The sequence below is a fragment of the Elgaria multicarinata genome, chromosome 2, assembly GCF_023053635.1.
Source record: "Elgaria multicarinata webbii isolate HBS135686 ecotype San Diego chromosome 2, rElgMul1.1.pri, whole genome shotgun sequence".
NCBI lineage: Eukaryota > Metazoa > Chordata > Lepidosauria > Squamata > Anguidae > Elgaria > Elgaria multicarinata.
Window position 1 is genome coordinate 67315541 of NC_086172.1, and position 17465 is coordinate 67333005.

At 41.4% G+C, this 17465-nt stretch overlaps 1 protein-coding gene across 2 annotated transcripts in view; it reads left to right on the top strand.

The window, feature by feature from the left end:
* The window catches only part of MYLK (myosin light chain kinase), a 226823-nt gene that overhangs the window by 52081 nt on the left and 157277 nt on the right, over positions 1–17465 (top strand). For both annotated transcript variants that reach the window (XM_063116671.1, XM_063116672.1), the window contains exon 2: positions 17107–17276. In XM_063116671.1, coding sequence (XP_062972741.1) covers positions 17115–17276 — 162 coding nt within the window. In that variant the 5' untranslated portion in view covers positions 17107–17114. The remainder of the gene's footprint in view (positions 1–17106; positions 17277–17465) is intronic.

Consider the following 17465-nt stretch of genomic DNA (forward strand, 5'->3'; position numbering starts at 1 on the left):
GCAGCAAAAACAACAAAGAATCTTGTGCCACCTTAAAGACTAATAATTTATTCTGGCATCAGCTTTACATCTGATGAAGTGGACTGTAGTCCATGAAAACTGATGCCAGAATAAATTTGTTTAGTGCATAATGTGCCACTAGGCTCTCTGTTGTTTTTGCTCCCATTATTCAGTTTCCGTTGCTGAATCATTTTTAAAATATGCACCCTTTCCTGGGTTTATATTCCATAGTTCCTCTGACATAATATCAGAGGACTTAGAATTGTGGAGTACAGCAACAACAGAAACAAAGAGCGCTTCTACAGAAACAGCAGCCTGTATCCAAACTCCACAGGAGCAGACTTCAAACTGGGAATGGCAGATAAGGCTGCTAGCACCCTCCCTGAAAGTTACATCATCTTTCCACTGTCTTCCAGAAAGTACAGGACAAGTTAGAACTGCCAGAAATTATCTATCTAGGGCCCAATATTAACTCAATATTAAACACTTGAAAGAAAAGATACCATCTTTATCTGTTCTAGACCTAGGATTTACCATGTATAAGCTGTTAGGCAGCCATGTTGCTTTACTAGGAAAAGAGAACAGAATCTGCCCACCCCCAGCAAATACTAGCAATCCATCCAAAGTGGTATAACACTTTTATTAGGCCACAAGAGAGAGCGAGAGTGCGAGAGTGTGAGAGCGCTTTCAGTTCACTACAACTCATCTTCAAGCTGGATGGGGAAGGATGATAGAAACAAAAAAATATTCTGGAGATTATAAGAATTCCAAGTTTGCACAGTATTAAAATGGAATGGAGAAGGTGTTAAGTACAATTCTATGCACGTTTAGCTTCACATTGAGTAAGTCTGACAATGAGTACAGTGGGGCATACTCCCAGTAAGTTTGCATTCCAATGCACACTTACCTGGGAGTAAGCTGAACTCATGTGATTTATGTCCGAATAGACATGACTAATATTGTGCTGTTAATAACTTTAATCAGAGGTAGGCAACCTGGTAATCTCCAGATGTTTTGGACTATACTCCCATCAGGCCAAGCCAGCATGGCCAATGGTCAATAATGATGGGAACTACAGTCCAAAAGATTTTGAGGACACCAGGTTGTCTACCCCTGGCTTAGACCATGATTGATGCAAAAAGATCTCAGGATGTAGCAAAGTATGGTGGGATGAAGGAACAATGGCTACTCTTCCTTTAAAAATATATTTAAAGAATATATGTTTATTTTTAGGTCACCCAATAACAAAGTTTCCAGAGTGGTTCCTAATAAGAGGAATATATATATTTGACATAAAATTTTATTTTGAAAATACAAGGAACAAAACGAAAGAGCATCATATAATACAAGATCACTAATTAAGAGAAAAAGGGAAAATAAAACTCGTAGGGACAGATCTGCAAACATGCTAGTTTTCATCTTTTCAAAGGGAGAATGGCCATTGCTCCTTCATACCTCACCTCACTCCAGTCCCAACACCAGTATAACATACTGCACACTGATATCTGTCTGCCCCAGCTAGGGCCTAACTGTGAATGGGAGCTGCAAAAACGGGGTGGAATTTAGATCCCTCTTAAAACCATTTGCTGGAGACTTGGGGACTACTAAGGGTCAGTTCCACATTTCAGAACTTGAGGATTATTTTACTAAGGTGTCATACTAGGGTGATCATATGAAAAGGAAGACAGGGCTCCTGTATTTATAACAGTTTCATAGAAAAGGGAATTTCAGTAGGTGTCATTTGTATATATGGAGAACCTGGTGAAATTCCCTCTTCATCACAACAGTTAAAGTGCAGGAGCTATACTAGAGTGACCAGATTTAAAAGAGGGCAGGGCACCTGCAGCTTTAACCGTTGTGATGAAGAGGAAATTTCACCAGGTTCCCCATATATACAAATGACACCTGCTGAACTTCCCTTTTCAATACAACTGTTAAAGATACAGGAGCCCTGTCCTCCTTTTCATATGGTCACCCTAGTCATAGCTGGCAGGGGATGCTAGGAGTTGTAGTCCAACACATCAGGAGGGTGCTGGGTTGGGCAAGGCTAAGCTATTTCAGCTCTGACATGAGAGAGAAAAGGGAGAAAAATACTTTAGAGTTGGGTAGCCACCATTCAATGGGATCCCTAATATGAAAACTCTTTAGGACTTTTGTATTTTGAAAGTAGCTGATGCACAGTATTTATATGCAGATAAGTATAAATCTTGCCTTGATGAAGAGAGATGTTGACTGCCTTGGGCAATTCTTATTGGATGCAGATGTTATAACTCATTCCCCTAACCTGTTTACTTCAGTATTGCTATCTGCTGAGCATGATACCTCCACCTTAGGCCTAATTTCAGTGAGGAGGAATTGTCATTCAATAATTTTCTCAAGTACTGCCAGTCTTCCAGATGTTACCCCAAATGTGTTAATGGGAATTACTTACAAGGGGTCTCTAGTCCTGCAGAAACATACTGAGACATCTGGAATCACATAGGAATATACATCCCCTTACCTAAGGAACTATAAGCATAGTATGTAGTCAGATCTGACTCTGATGTCAGAGCTAGGTCTTGGTTTCCATATCTGTGAAATGGGGTTTGAAATGCTTTCTTACTGTCTGCTTTCAATTGGTGTTGAGAGGTTTAATCCATTATTGTGTGTCAGGGGCTTTAAGGCCCTGGGATGGATCGAAAGTGGTATTTAAGAGCTTAGTTGTTCTATTATTAAAGCAGTTTATGGAGCTTACAGTCCTTGACTGCAAGGTCTAAAACCAGCGCTAACTCATTGGCAAATTTCAGCTTATACGAGAAAGACATATTCCCTTGCTGTGCTGTTATCATCTGCATTGACTTGGTCTAAATCTATGTACTTTACAAGGACTATTGGCAACGAAAAGCACTTCTTTGCATTAGATGTGGGACACTTTTTCTTACATACAGTTGAGTTATCGCAATATCCTGACAAAGACACTCTCTCTAAGATGAACTGGGTAATGGCACATGGAGGTGAGTAAAGGAAAATGTATTTGGCGAATTACAGAACCGCTATATGATTACAACTCAAGTAGAAGTGTGTGAATTGGTGGCAGGGATGGGGTTAGTTCTCCAAAAGCAAGGTTCCAGTCGATGTGCCATTGGCATCAATGGCAAAATGGTTATTTATTTTTAAGGATCCAGATTATATTCTAGGTGGACATCTGTAGAATAAGGGAATTCGGAAAATGTTTCCTTTGGTTTGCGAGTCGGGTGGGTCCTCTGCAATTATGAAAAATGGCAGTAATGCGAGTGGTTTGCAGAATTGAAGGCACTTCTGAGGCAGTGCAAAACTGAACTAGAATATTGTCTTGTGCTGATTAACAGATTACTCCCATACACCATGCCTGAGCTAAGTATAGGGAAATAGGATGTGAGATGTTCTCAGTATGGATTTTTCAATTCTCACAGGGCAGAACTAGATGCGAGGGCAGCACATATCTGATTATTTAGACATGGATCTACCCCAATCCATGGACGGGAAAAATAAAAGTGGTGGCATTATTATTTTTTAACAGCAACGGGGATGCATAGGTGTGGAAGACAGAACCCTCACTGTGCCAGTTTCCCCTCCCTGCAGTCTTTCCACATTTATACACGCCCACACATCTGAAGGGTAAATGGCTGGAAGAAAACAGGCCAAGACTCTGCAGAGAGGAAAAGAGCAAGGCTCTTCCCTATCCCATCCCAAATGGGGACCAAATTTTGTAGGGAGATGAATGCAAAGTTTCCCAAGTTCCTCCCTGCAACCTTGGAATTTGTTTGGGAAGGAGGGAATGACAGAAGGCAATTTGGGAGTGGGGCAGAGAGTTGAAGCAAAAGCATAAGGCGAATTGAGAGGACTGATTTACCCCAAGATACCATCAACACTATGAATTTTGTGTTTATAATGAATTCTTCTACTTAATAATGAATTCTAGAAATTATACGATGGGGACATCTAGCATCATCAATATGATTTAAATTATCCTGTAAAATCTTCAGATTTGTTTTCTCCTTCTGCTATGATGTAGGATGGACACATGTTTCTGATCCAGCTGGAGTATGTATCACCAGAAATGCCTATGAATCTCCTCTCTTCTCTCTGGATGTTCACGTTTGGCTTGCCATATGGGCCTCCTGCTTGTTCCACTCTGCTTTTATAAAATAGCTGTTAGGTATAGAACAACTGCTTTAAGACTGCCTGGTGTGCATCACATTTATTTGCTCTTTTTAATTTTATTCTAAAGTTAACAGCTGTATTTTGTCTTTTGTTCAAGATTTGATTTACTACTTCCTAATCTGCTGTTTCAGATTAGGCATGTAAGGATGTCTTGGTTCTTGAAATGTAATGGTATTTATTTAAAACACATTCAGTATTTTTTTTTATAAAGAACCTTTTCAAGTTCTCTCTTAAGCAGGATTGTTTTGTATAACTACATTTATTTAGTCTTAATCCAGGGGTTGGCAATTTGATGCTCATGGGCACCCAGACACCCACACTGAGACTCCTGAGTGAGCCTGTGAAAGGCAACATGACTGGAGCAATCTTTTTCAAAATGTCAAATGTACTTTTGGGCCCAAAAGGTGGCCAGATTTAACCATAAACAGTATAATACATACATGTAATTTGCACTCACAAAACCATCAATATATTAAGTGTTTCAAGATTGGCAGGGAAAGATTAATAGCAAAATCCTATGCCATTAATCTTCAATGGAATTTGACTTCAATGGATTTTACTCCCAGCTAAGGATACAAGATTGCCACCTAACTGAAATAATATTTAGTATCTTGGTTTGTCAAGGTAAACACTTAAATGAAATATCACTTATTATTTATAGAAATAATAATTACAGGTATATGTCACTGTATGTCACAGGTGGGAAATATGTGGCCCTCCAGATGTTGCTGAACGGCAACTCCCATCAGCCCTAACTATTATTTATTTATTTATTATTGCATTTATATCCCGCCTTTTTTCCTCCAAGGAACCCAAGGTGACATACATAATCCTCCTCCTCCTCTCCATTTTATCCTCACTACAACAACCCTGTGAGGTAGGTTGGGCTGTCTGTGACTGGCCTAAAGTCACCCAGTGGGGACTAGAACCCGGATCTCCTGACTCCCGGGCCAGCACTTTAGCCACTACACCACACTAGCATAATCAATAGTGAGGGATGATGGGAATTGCAGTATAACCCCTGGAGGGCTTCATCTTCCCCATTCCTGCTGTACAATGTATATACCACCCTGATACCTTTTTAATTACGAGCGGTCTGAAAATATTTTTTAAACCAATAAAATATGTGTCCCCAAAAGTGTTCTTTAGGGAGTTGGGTAGTGGTGGGCAATGCAGCCATACCTGCCACAAATGCAAATTAGAAAAAACTGGAAATGAATTCTGCTGCTCTTCAGTCCCATTGAGTGCCACCATATTTCTTTATCTGTAGGAGTAATGTGTGTGTTTTAAGTGTGCATCTGCAGTTAATGCCAGAAATAGTATCTAGAGTTGATAGGCAGAGATGAAAAGGGTAGTGGCACCTGATGGACTTGGACCAAGAATGCCTTTAAAATCAGTTGTATCCTAGCCAAAGCACAGCATTGACAGGCATGTACAGCAGCATTTCTAGATTGCAATCCCACTCTCTGTAAAGCCGCTTTCCCCAACTTGGTGTCCTCCAGATGTGTTGGCCAACAGCTCACATTACCATCAGCTGATCGGGAGGGCACCGGGTAGGGGAAGGCTGCTGCAGAGTAATCACTTTCTGTCTTTTTTTATCATGCTCTGACCTGTTAGTGACCACCTCCTTTGGAGACTTGTGGGAGGCAAGATGTCAAAGGTGTGCTGCTCTCACCACCACAAACAAGGACCTCTTTTGGCGAAGGGATGACTCCAGCTCTTCTCCCTGCTAGGGTTTTCTGTGGACTCTAATGCATGTAGCAATTTCAGTTCTCCAGGCTCGCATGAAGAAATTAAACTGATTAAAGTTTTCCTGAGAGTGACTGGGGAAAGCTTCACCTCTTTAATTTCTACATGTTAGATTGTTGTTAAAGGGACAGAAAGAATACTGAACATTAAGGGCAGCAGATGGGTGCCTTTAAGTATGTGTATAGGAATTAGCCCACAGCTGCTTCTGACAGGGCCAAACTAGATGTGAGGGTAAAGGTGTCTTTGCATTGAATGTGCATGTTTTTAAAATGCAAATAACAGCCAGTTGATAATTATCAGGACCAGAGCAAGCTGGGAGGGAGCATTTAATTGTTTCCTTCCATGTTGCAATCCTGGTAAAATTGCTCCTCCAAAGCTGCAATTTACATTGGGAGGGAAACTCCAATTATTTCTGGAAGAAGCACCTTGTGACATGAGAAAAATGCTGATGTCCAAACCTGGTAGCTATTGAAAGAGATACTGCTGGCTGGGAGTAAGAGTTAGGGCAGTGGTCTCCAATTTTGGAAGTGGTGGTAGTAGTGGTGGTGGTGGTGGGGCCTTGGGCACATTTGTAGTTTTGAAAAAGTGCCCTGGGCCTTTCTCGTGTGTAGATACGTGCGAAAGGTGTGTGTGTGTTTTCTCTTCCTCTCTCTCTCCTCAGCCTCTCTGGCTGAGTTCAGACGACACACTAATCAACTCTGGGGTGGGTGAGTTAACAGGAACAGAATGGGAAACAACCGTTGATTAGCGTGTCTTCCGAACTCAGCCTGTGTTTCTGGCAGCTTCTCTCTTTATTGCTGCTTTTTTTCTTCCTGACCCCATGCTGCCACCCAGCTTTTCCAGCCACTCAGCTGATGGGGGCCATTTTTCTCTTCTTCTTCCTCTTCCTTTTTCGGTAGCTGGCTTGCAGCACAGCCAAACCTCCACCTGCAGCCACCTGTTGTCTTCCTTTCCACAGAATGTTCCTGAGCATTGTGGGGAAATGAAGGTGCTGGTTAAGGTGGAGGCCAGAGGCTCACATAAAAGCAATTCCAACTGTCCTGAGGGATTTTTTTAAAAATAAATAAATCTAGAAGAGTTGGGTGCACGTTCTGAAGAAGGTGCTGGTGATCCAGAGTTAGGGGGGGAAAAGTGAAACAGTTCTTTGCTTGGCATGTTTATATGGGCACTGATATATAAACTGTGGGAAAAGGAGGCAAATTTTGTTCCTGGCATTATCTGTAGATAAGTGCATCTAAAGCATTGCATGTTTTGAGCTATTAAAAAAAAAATCAAAACTGTATTCTATTCAGATGAAAACGTTTCTCAGAAAACCTTGTGCCAATTATATCTGTATATAATGTCTGTGATTTGTTGATAAAGCAAGGAAGATGAGGTGTGTATTTTTGTGAATTGTGAAATGATATGCATGATAAACACAGATACACACTTTTTTTCTGACAGGGCTCATATTCATTTTATACTTTTATTAGCTGTATGACAAGCAGAAATTCAGCTGCTGAAGCTTCATACAATCTACAGATGCAGTGGTGGGAAATTCTATATTGATTTACTGCTAGCTATATATCCATTAAAGGTACAGGAACCCTGCTTTGTGGGGAGGGGCAAACTTAATGCAAGAGAGAGACACATTTTGCATGATTCAAGGTCTGGCCCTAAATTGCATGGAAATCTACTCATTCATTTGATTTTGAGCTATCGACAAAAAATGATAGAGATATGACTTTCAAGCCCCTTCTTGTTTCTTGACAGCCGTATACCTTTCATATTAAAAATGAAAACAGATGTATGGAATGTCCCACAAGCCTGTCAGGCTGCCTGTGGCAGGATGTACTGTGGTCATGAACCTTCCTTTCTTTGGGATGTAGCTCTAAAGCAAGCTGTAAATTCTTTTGCTATAACCCCATAAAATGTTCAGTTCCTCTGAAGTGGGTGATAGGATTGTAACCTGGGCCTCTAAATCCCCTTATGAATCTGAAGATAGGGCAACAGAGTCCCGTCCCCCACCCCCGGTCTGTCCTCTTTCCCCTGCATAGTGTAGTGAGCAGAAAGAACTCCAGCTCTGATGCAAAGTTGGTGAGGAGTAGTGAAGCAGTGGTTCAGCATGAGGTAGACATTGGGGCTAAAGCAGTGGAGGATGGCAGCTCTGATATCAGATGGGCACAAAATCCATTCCAGGTTTTCACTCAAAACCAATCAGAACTCTAAAGGAGTTATACAAGGTGAAACCCGGAGTGGATTTATCACCCCGCTGATATTGGAGCCACCATCCTCCCCTGGGCTAAAGTCCTGGGAGTGACCGCCCAGGGAGTGGCAAGCAATGGGGGAAGTGGCATGCAAGTCAGCCTCTGGGCTGGCAAACTCTGTTTTATTCTTGTAGCCATGATTTAAATGAGTTCAAAATATGAACCTGCATGTGGTCAGAGGATTTCTTTTGTCTGGGTTGGCAAAAAGTTGCTCTGCTCTAATGGATGTAGAATCATAGGCCTAATCTACACCAAGCAGGATATTGCATTTTGAAAGTGGCATGAAAGCGGTATATAAGAGGCAGGAGCCACACTATTGCTTTATAGTGATATTTAAGTGCACTGACAACTGTTGGGGCCCATTGACATATGTCATCTACTGCTTTCATACCTCTATATCCTGCTTGGTGTGGCTCCGGCATTTTATATACCTCTTTCATACTGATTTTATCGTGCAGTATCCTGCTTGGTGTAGATTAGGCCATAGAATAGTAGAGTTGGAAGTAGAGTTGGATTCCAACCCCCTGCAGGAATCCACCTTAAAGCATGCCTGACAGATGGCTGTCCAGCTGCCTCTTGAAGGCCTTTAGTGTGGGAGAGCCCACAACCTCCCTAGGTAATAGGTTCCATTGTCAGTTGTAAAGTATGGAAGTGGGGGTGGGCAGGAGGAGAGAGTGAAGAAATGTTACTTCTCTGCTTTACCATGGTCCAAGGGGGCCTCCTATAAAATCATTAAGCCCTAAACTGAGCTAGCTGCCCCACTGCATTGGAGGGCTGCAAAAATGAAGTGTGTGGGGGTGTGGTGTTCCCTGATTCAGTAGCACTGCTTCACATCCGCCTCTCCAGCAGCTTGAAAAGGAAAAGGAAGAATCTCTAGGTTCCAGCTCATCATTTCTAGTAATATAAACATTGCTGAGGGTGCAACCCTCTATCCATTTACCTGGGAGTAAGTCCTATTGAACTCCATGAGGTGTACTTCTTCTGAATAGACATTTGTAGGATTGGACTGTTAATAAGACTTTCTAAATTGTGATTGGGAGGGAGAGAAAAAAGTAGGTGGCTTGCTTGATGGTGCATAGGAATAAAATGCACATCTCTCTCTCTGTGAGCCTTTCCTTGTTACTAATCCCAGCAGAGCTGTACCGACAGAGCTTAGGCAGACAATGGAGCAGGTGGCAGTAATTTGACCTTGCGTAAACTTGTGCAACTGTTAATTGTTTGGCTGATTAGCATAAGGAAGTGTGCTAAGAAGGGATTGTGGCCGAGAGAAGATGGACCATAGAATAGGTAAGAGTCAGGAGCAGCTTAGTGTAGTGTTAGAGCTGCCTTGTGTGTCTTGGAAAAATGCTTAAACATGCTGTTTGTCCTTTCTTGTTCACTAATGGTGTGGGCTGCTTTTCAGTTGAGAGTTTGAGGACTGTAATAAAAAAAATACAGAGTGGTTGCCTTTTTCATGGCTTGTAGATATTCTGCTGTGGCCTTCTGTGTGCGGCCATAAAAATGACCGTAGATATAATACAGCCAAAAATCCTCACTTCTGTGGGCTTCTACCACTAGTGTATGCATATGACTGTTTTGCATCATGACCTCATGGGTATATAATACTTCTCTTTCTCCTACACACACATCCCCACGCCTACTTATTGCATTAGCCCTGAGATGGGGAACCCTTCAGATGTTGTTGGGCTGCAATTCCCATTAGCCCTAGCCATGATAGGCAGTGGTGATAGATCATGGAAGTTCCAGTCCAACATCTGTGCCACATGTTCCACATTCATGGATTAGGCCAGGGGCCATCTAGTCCACCATTTTATTTTTAAACAACAACCATCCAGCTGCTTTTGTAAGTTCCCAAAGCAGACATCGTTGTGGTAGTCATCCCCTGCTGTTGTCTGCTCTTGATATTTGGTTATTGGTGACATGTTGCCTCTATCCATGGAGGTTCCATTTAGCTAATAAGACTAGTAGCCATTGTTAAATATATTCTCTATAAAAGGGACTTCTTCAGAGCTTCCTGGGCATGTAATTTACTTTAGGAAATTCATAGCTGGAGTACTGCATGTTGAAAAGGGATTGGAACAAAAGTCCCAAAGGAGAATAAATAAAATGAACATTCGCGGAAGAGGCAAGCCTCAAAATGTTACTGGGAACTTTAAAGTTGCGCACCATCTTTCAGTAGACAAGGGACACAAGAATTCAACTTGTTGACTTATTCTAGTAAGGCAACATTTTCCTGTTCCATTTTGGGAACTAGGATTGGGAAAGAAGTTGATTTTCTTGTATCCCTACTATTCTGCAGGAACTCCCTACTTACTGCAGAACAGGGCTAGAGGGTGCTTACAGTAATTCTGTCTCTAGTGCTAAATTTTGAAATAGCAGACCCATGAAGTAAACAATAGACTTAAAAGTAAGCTTTAAAGCCCTCACTGAGACTTCTTCAGGAAGACTTCAATATTTGAGTTCATCAAACATACTACTAAAAGTGCTTTGAGTCTGTCTCCTGCTATTGGCGCACATGTGTGAAAGACATAAATGTACATTCAACTGCACTTGAAGCAGATTGTTTTAAGTGATTTGATGGCTATGGCGGAAGGCAAACTTGTGGTTGCATTTAGTTTAGTATAATTAATCTTTATTAATCTCTTCAAATAAGATTTGTCAGAGCATCCTTTATTACACAACAGTGGTAGGCAGACGTTAGGCTTGCGGGATCTACTACATTTTTCAGTGGAACCTTGAGGGGGGCCCCCCAACTGGGGTCAGGTACAAAATAGTGGCTCAGGAGGGCAGACATAGAACTGCTCAGTCCAGTAATTTGTTTTAAATTTTGTATTCTTTTTAATGTTCACTGTTTTTAACTTTTGTAAACTGTCCAGAGAGCTTCGGCTATGGGGCAGTATATAAATTTAATAAATAAACTGGAGCTTGCACAGAAATCTTCCTGCACACAAATCTACTCTACTTTTGCCACAAGTTTTTTTGGTCTCAGTAGCCTAATTTAGGAGCCTTTTTGTTGTTCCTATTGTTAAACTATTGGAAATTGGAGACCTTTCCATCCCAGTCTAATTGCAGGGCAGGATGGGCCACCATCTTGGATAGGCAAATCAGGAAGAATAACTTGTAAGCTGTGGTAATTAAAATTTGTGTGTGTGTGCTGTGTGTGTGTGCGTCCCTAACAAACATTAATGTGCTTGACAATCCAAATGTTTTTATCACACCCATTTGACCTTAAATAGGTTTTAAGTTGCCCAACTCTGGGCTAGATTGTCAGTATTTAACAGTCAATTCCTGACCCCCCCCTCCCCTCATCAAAGTACTATCTCTAGGTCCCTCTCATTACAGCGGGGGGGGGGGGGAATATAATAGGGGGAGGTGCAAAGAGCTACGGTTGTCTCGTTTCTCAATTCAGCAGCAGATTTAAAGGTTAAAAAAATCCCAAATTGCAATAGACAATCCTAATTTGGGGTGAGAGGCCATTGTTAGAGAGAGGATGGAAACTCCTCTTAGAGCGTAGTTCACATGACTTCTAATCTTGCAGTGCTGTAGTCCCACATGCTTTGCAGCTGCGCAAACCACCCTGGCTCCCTGTGTAAGGCAATTCTCCCCAATCTGATGCCCTCCAGTTGTTTAGCAGTACAACTCCCATTGTCACTGACCATTGGCCATGGTGTCTGTATAGGCCAAAACACTTCGAAAGCACCTGGTTAGGGAAGGTTGGTCTGAGGTTAAGAAGGTCAGCCTGGGCTAAAGTGGTTGGTTCTAGTTGAAATCTGTGAAGTGTGGAGTTGCAGTGCTGCTGGATTGGAAAAATTACAGTGCTGCAAATTGGAAAAATAAATATCATTTTTTCCAATTTGCAAATGCTGGCTGCATCTGGGCTCCCTCTCTCGCTTCTTTTTCTGACCCGGGCAAAGGAAACGTAATGTAATTAAACTGCTCTGTAGGAAGCCAGTCAGTACATATTTACCTCTGACAAGAAATTTACAGTGAGAGCAGCTAGTTAGGCGTAATCTTTTCTTTTCCTGCCTTTATTTTTTGTTTGTAGAATGGAGAGTATAAAGGTGGTGTGGTTGGGTTGGAGGGAGCGTTTCCTGACAGAAAACACTTGAAATACATTCAGTCTGTCTCGGTATTAGAGAGATTATGGTTCATACTGTGAGAATTTGTAAGGATTTGTGTGCTTTTTAGAAAGGATTAAGTGGGAGAAATCGATACTGTAAGCACTAAGTGCATTGTTATGTGATGTATCTGGGTCTTTTTCATTTTCATTTTTTTATTTTTTATTTTTGGTATGGATGTTATGCTACATTCTGCTTTGCAATTACAGTTTTTGTCTGATGACGGTGTAATCTAAGTAGTTCGTGGGGTGATTGGTTGGTATAATACGCTTTTAAAGTAATGTCTGTTTGAACAGGATAAAGTGAATGCAAAATTGCATATAGCTTTCAAAAACAAAATTATGATGGCTCTTTCTCCCAACTGTACAACCAAGCAAGGTCCAAAAACATATTCCGGCTGAAGCTGATTTAGCAGAGTGGCACCATGTCTACACTGCTGGCTTTTACCCCTTCTACTTTAAATGCAAAATAATGACAAGACCTAAAAATAAAAATATAGAATATAGATAAGCATAGCTTATTAAAAAAAACCCTACTTGATGAGTAATTGGAGGACTGAGAAAACCTTGAGTTTGCAATCCCATTTGCACTTACTTGGGAGTAAACCCCACTGAAGGAGCTGTTCTTTAGACATGAGACCATTGGTAATCTTTAATTTCTCTTTGCATCCTTTGTGACAGAGATGCTGTCATGGGCTGCTTTGGATTTATGGGGCATGGTAGGTGTTGCAATAGACTTGCCAGTCAATTATTCTGTTTCTTTAAGGCTTGTTGGGAGGTATACAAGCCATTTCCCCTTTATTGTTTCCCCTGCTCCCTTGCTTTTGAATTATGGATTATGACAGAAGAGTAGTTTCAGTGATTCTGGGGTATTTTGTCCATTGAGAGTCCTGGGACACTGTGCTTTTATTACTGGGCGTCTAGGCTCATGGATGAAAGATGCATCCCCTTCAAACATGGGCAGTGGATTTTTTAAATTATTTATTTAGCAGCCAGTGAGTGGAAGGTAGCAATCTGTTACCTAGAATACAGCTCTGTCATGGAGAACTTGAAATAGAAACCAGGTGTCTTTTTGCATTCCTGCCGGTAAGCCAGGCTCTGTCCCAGTCTAGCATTCCAGCCTTAAGCATGCTTGTCCTCACCCTCGTGTCACCTCTGTAATAGCTTGCATTAACAGCTGGTGGTTGTTGCAGAACCTTGACACTCCTCACAGCGAGGCAGGCAGTAGCACAGAGAAAAGCCTCGAGGCTACGGTGGTGGTGTGTGTGACTTCAGATAAACAGAAAGGGAGGTGCTCACCGCACAACTACTGAGTTCCTCTCTGGCTTTCATGACCGGGCAGGCCACAAAGGGCTAGGCAACATTTGGTACTCGTGCAGTGACTTTTGGAAGCAGTTCTATGTGTGGGAAAAGACAAAACGAATTGTTTAAAATCCCATGAACTGGATCCAACAGTGATCTCAGGCTTATTTTACTGGAGAAGCAAGAAGGGAAATTAATTTATCAAGGTACTTTCCTCTCCCCAAACCCTGTTAACCACTGCTTTCCTTCTTTTAACCAGCGCTTTAGTACTTTTCCCAATCAATTGATATTTGCCTAGAATTGCTTGTTGTTAACTGCAGGATTGCACAAAGTTAATTATTCACTTTGGTATTGATGACTAAAACTGTATAAAATGTCAGCTGATGGTGACAGCACGGTGAAACTTGATTTGCTCTTTCTTGCACATCTATGGTACTATTCCATGTAAAGCATGGTCAGTGACAGTGATCACCCCACCCTTACTATTGATTGATTTATAGATAAATATAAAAAAAAATCTTAATTATCTTTTCTAATGATGTTGAATAAACTATATGAAGCATTCCTTGGAATTTTTTGAAAGCCGTTTCCCCTGGGGCATTTTCCCCTGGGGCGTCTTAGATTATGATCTGCCATAGAGCTAGTTAACAGGATTCTACTAGCCTGATGCAGACACAGCATTGCCAAACGCTTAACTATGGTTATAAATCAGTGCCATAAAACAAAAAGAGTGGGTCTGCAAGCAAGCTCGTAGGCTGCCTCCGTCCTCGTAGGCTGCCTCCCTCCGTGCATTTCCCCTTCCCTTTGGCTTAGCATTACTTGTCCTTAACCATTATCATGGTTAAGGACAATAACTAGAGTTTAGCATAGTGGTGGGGAGTCTCAGGCCCAGAGACCAAGTCTGGCCCTCCTGGGGTCCCAATCCAGCCGTCCAGGGTTTCCCAGATGACCACACACCTCCCCCTGGCCACACCTTCTCTCCCCCCTCCCTGCTGCTGCCATCACCAATTGTTTGATTTATTGGCTTTTGTGCACCCCCCCCCAATTCTAAAATGTTGAAATGCCCCTTCTAAACCCTAGTTATTGGTAGCAAGAGTTTTAAGATAAACTAGGGTTCTCCTGGCAAAGCTATGAATGGCTTCTAGTCCTGATGACTGTGTGCTGCCTATCAGAGGCAGTAAGCATATACATGCCGGTTGCCAGGGCATATGGGTGGGAGGGTGCTGTTGCACCTGTGCCCTGCTTGTGGGTTCCTGGTTGACAGCTGGTTGGCCACTGTGTGACAGAGTGGACTGTCTTGGAATTGAGAAATGAACTGTAGTATATAAATATTTTAAATAAAATTAAATAAGTTGCGATGTGGACTGTCTTCCTCATGTTCACTTGCTGATACCCATTTGAACTAGCAAGGGATCAACACACTTGTTGCATGAGAATATCGGGTGCACACCGATATTCACATCCACATGGAGGAAATCCTCCATGGTAGACATCCTATTTTAACTACCTTTAGCATCTTTTTGCACATTGTCCTGTTGCATAGCTGGACAAAAAAGAAAAAGAAAAAAAGGAAGCTCCATTGGTTTGTCTGCTTAGCTGGTACGCAGCCATCCACCTTAATTCTCATGATGCTGCGTGATTTAATTATTTTTACCTCTGTTTTGTAATTGTGGAGAAACTCCTCATAGTAAATTCATCTAGTAGCCATAGACCCTGCTGACTGCACGAGCCAGGAAGACTAAGGATTGCGTAACCCTAAGTTGAAAATGGCTGCTGGGAGCTGCTAAAGGACCAATATGTAAAGGCAGGAAGTGATCAAGGCTGAGAGCAAGAAGGCTAAAAGCAAGTTGGAGTGGCATTAAAGGGGAATGAGGGCTTAGGATGTCATGCCACAACATGGGAAAAGATGTCCTGTGCCCTTTCCATAATTAGATATATGTACAAGGGTACTTAATGTCATCTATGGGAATACTGTACCATTGCCTGGGTTATTTTAGAAAAAGCAGTCACTCACTGGTAAACACGCCTGAAATTTTTAAAAAACAAAAAGACAGAAATAATTTGTATTTTCCTAAATGTTGCTGCATAGCTGATTCTAAAACTCTTTTCTTGATTGTTGCAATCACATTTTCTGAAGTCAGTGCATATAAGGTGAACAGAAGAATATACTCATAACTCTAGGTTTTGTTCCCTTCCCTTCCCCATTGTGCTTGCTGTTGCAAAAATGTTTACAGTACAGTTAATTCTTGTCTGCACTGTCCAGGAAAGCCATATAAATGGAGACAGTCCACTTTAAAAACCACACTTTTTGTCTAGACTATTATATTTATTCATTACTGTTGCAAGTAGCTCTTTCAGTACTGTAATTGATTAAAGAATAGGGTGGTTCATTTTGAGCTTGCTGGATTCTTAGGGGTTTTTTTTTTTTAAAGTAAGTTTATAGTCACTATTTTATAGTTTCTTTTGTTTAGTCATTTCCCCAGCTTTCCTCACACAAGGAGGGAAAGAATCATTTATGTTCTGTTCTTTTTTCTTTTCTTTTTATCATGCTGTTCTTATAGAATGGACTGTTCTTGCAGCCGAAGAAGTCTCCAGAGCAATGACAGCATTGTTCTTTATGTTTAATATCTCATTACAAGCACAATCCAGCCAAAGTGAAGATTTTTAATTTCCATTGCTTTTGATGGGGGAGATATAAGCAGCTGGAGATAGACAGTGATTATTGTAGAGAGTTGAAAGTGGAATGAAACGGACATCATTGCCCATGGTATAGAGACATACTTTTCTTGTCCCACTACCACCATGGGTGAATTAGGTTTTTCACATTTTCATAGTGCTTCAAAAACTGCAGATGCAAGGTTGGCCACTGGCGCTTCACCCAAAAAGAGGACACTGGTTTGCGTAGAATTTCCCATATGCTATCTATATGTATAGATGCACATTTAGAAATGACTACTATAATTTAAATAGAAATACCCTTCACTATAGAAGGAAGACTGACTGGGTGCCTGCTTAGTCTGCTGTCCAGGTGCTACCTGTAGATGGACAACTCCATCTACAGTTCCTTATGGTTCTTCAACTTTAAATCGGACTTGGACTAGACAAGATGCCTTCAGAAACTTAATGATCATCTGTGAAGTAGGACACATGACCACTCTCGGAGAACCCTTTTGGTCAGAGGTGATAGTGGGACAAAAGACATGTGTGTATGCATACTATGGGTAATGATGCTTGACTCAAACCACCTTCAACTTTTTGAAAGACACTTGCCTGTCTTCAGCTTTAATCATATTTGATTTTCACACTGAAATAAATGGGATGTATGATGCAGGTCTATGCATATCTACTCAGATGTAAGTACCATTAAATCCAGTTAGGCTTACTTTTAAGTAAGTGTTTGTAGGATTAAAACCTTAAGTGTTTAACTGGCTGATTTTGTTACCTTAACAGTGCTCTTATAGATGTAGTAACTGATATTTCTACTTTCTTGTTTTTCATCTGCTTTTGAAGCTCTTAACATGGGGGACGTGAAACTGGTATCTACTAGGATCTCCAAAGCCACTTTGACCTTGGACCACTCTTCTCTAAGGCCTCCTGCTCAAACAGAAGCACCAGCATTTACTTTACCTCCAAGGAATATCCGGGTGCCACTTGGAGGCACAGCCAGGTTTGAAGGAAAGGTAAGCACAGCCGACTGGGTACCCAGGGTGGGGGGATTAGTAAACAAGAAGCTATTTTAGGATATGCTCTCCTCTCTGGAAATCTGGAAGCATTGAAAATGTTATTACTTATATTTACCATGAAGCAATATATTTCCACTATGACATAAGCTACTTGTAAAACACCACATTTAACTACTATATAGTGTG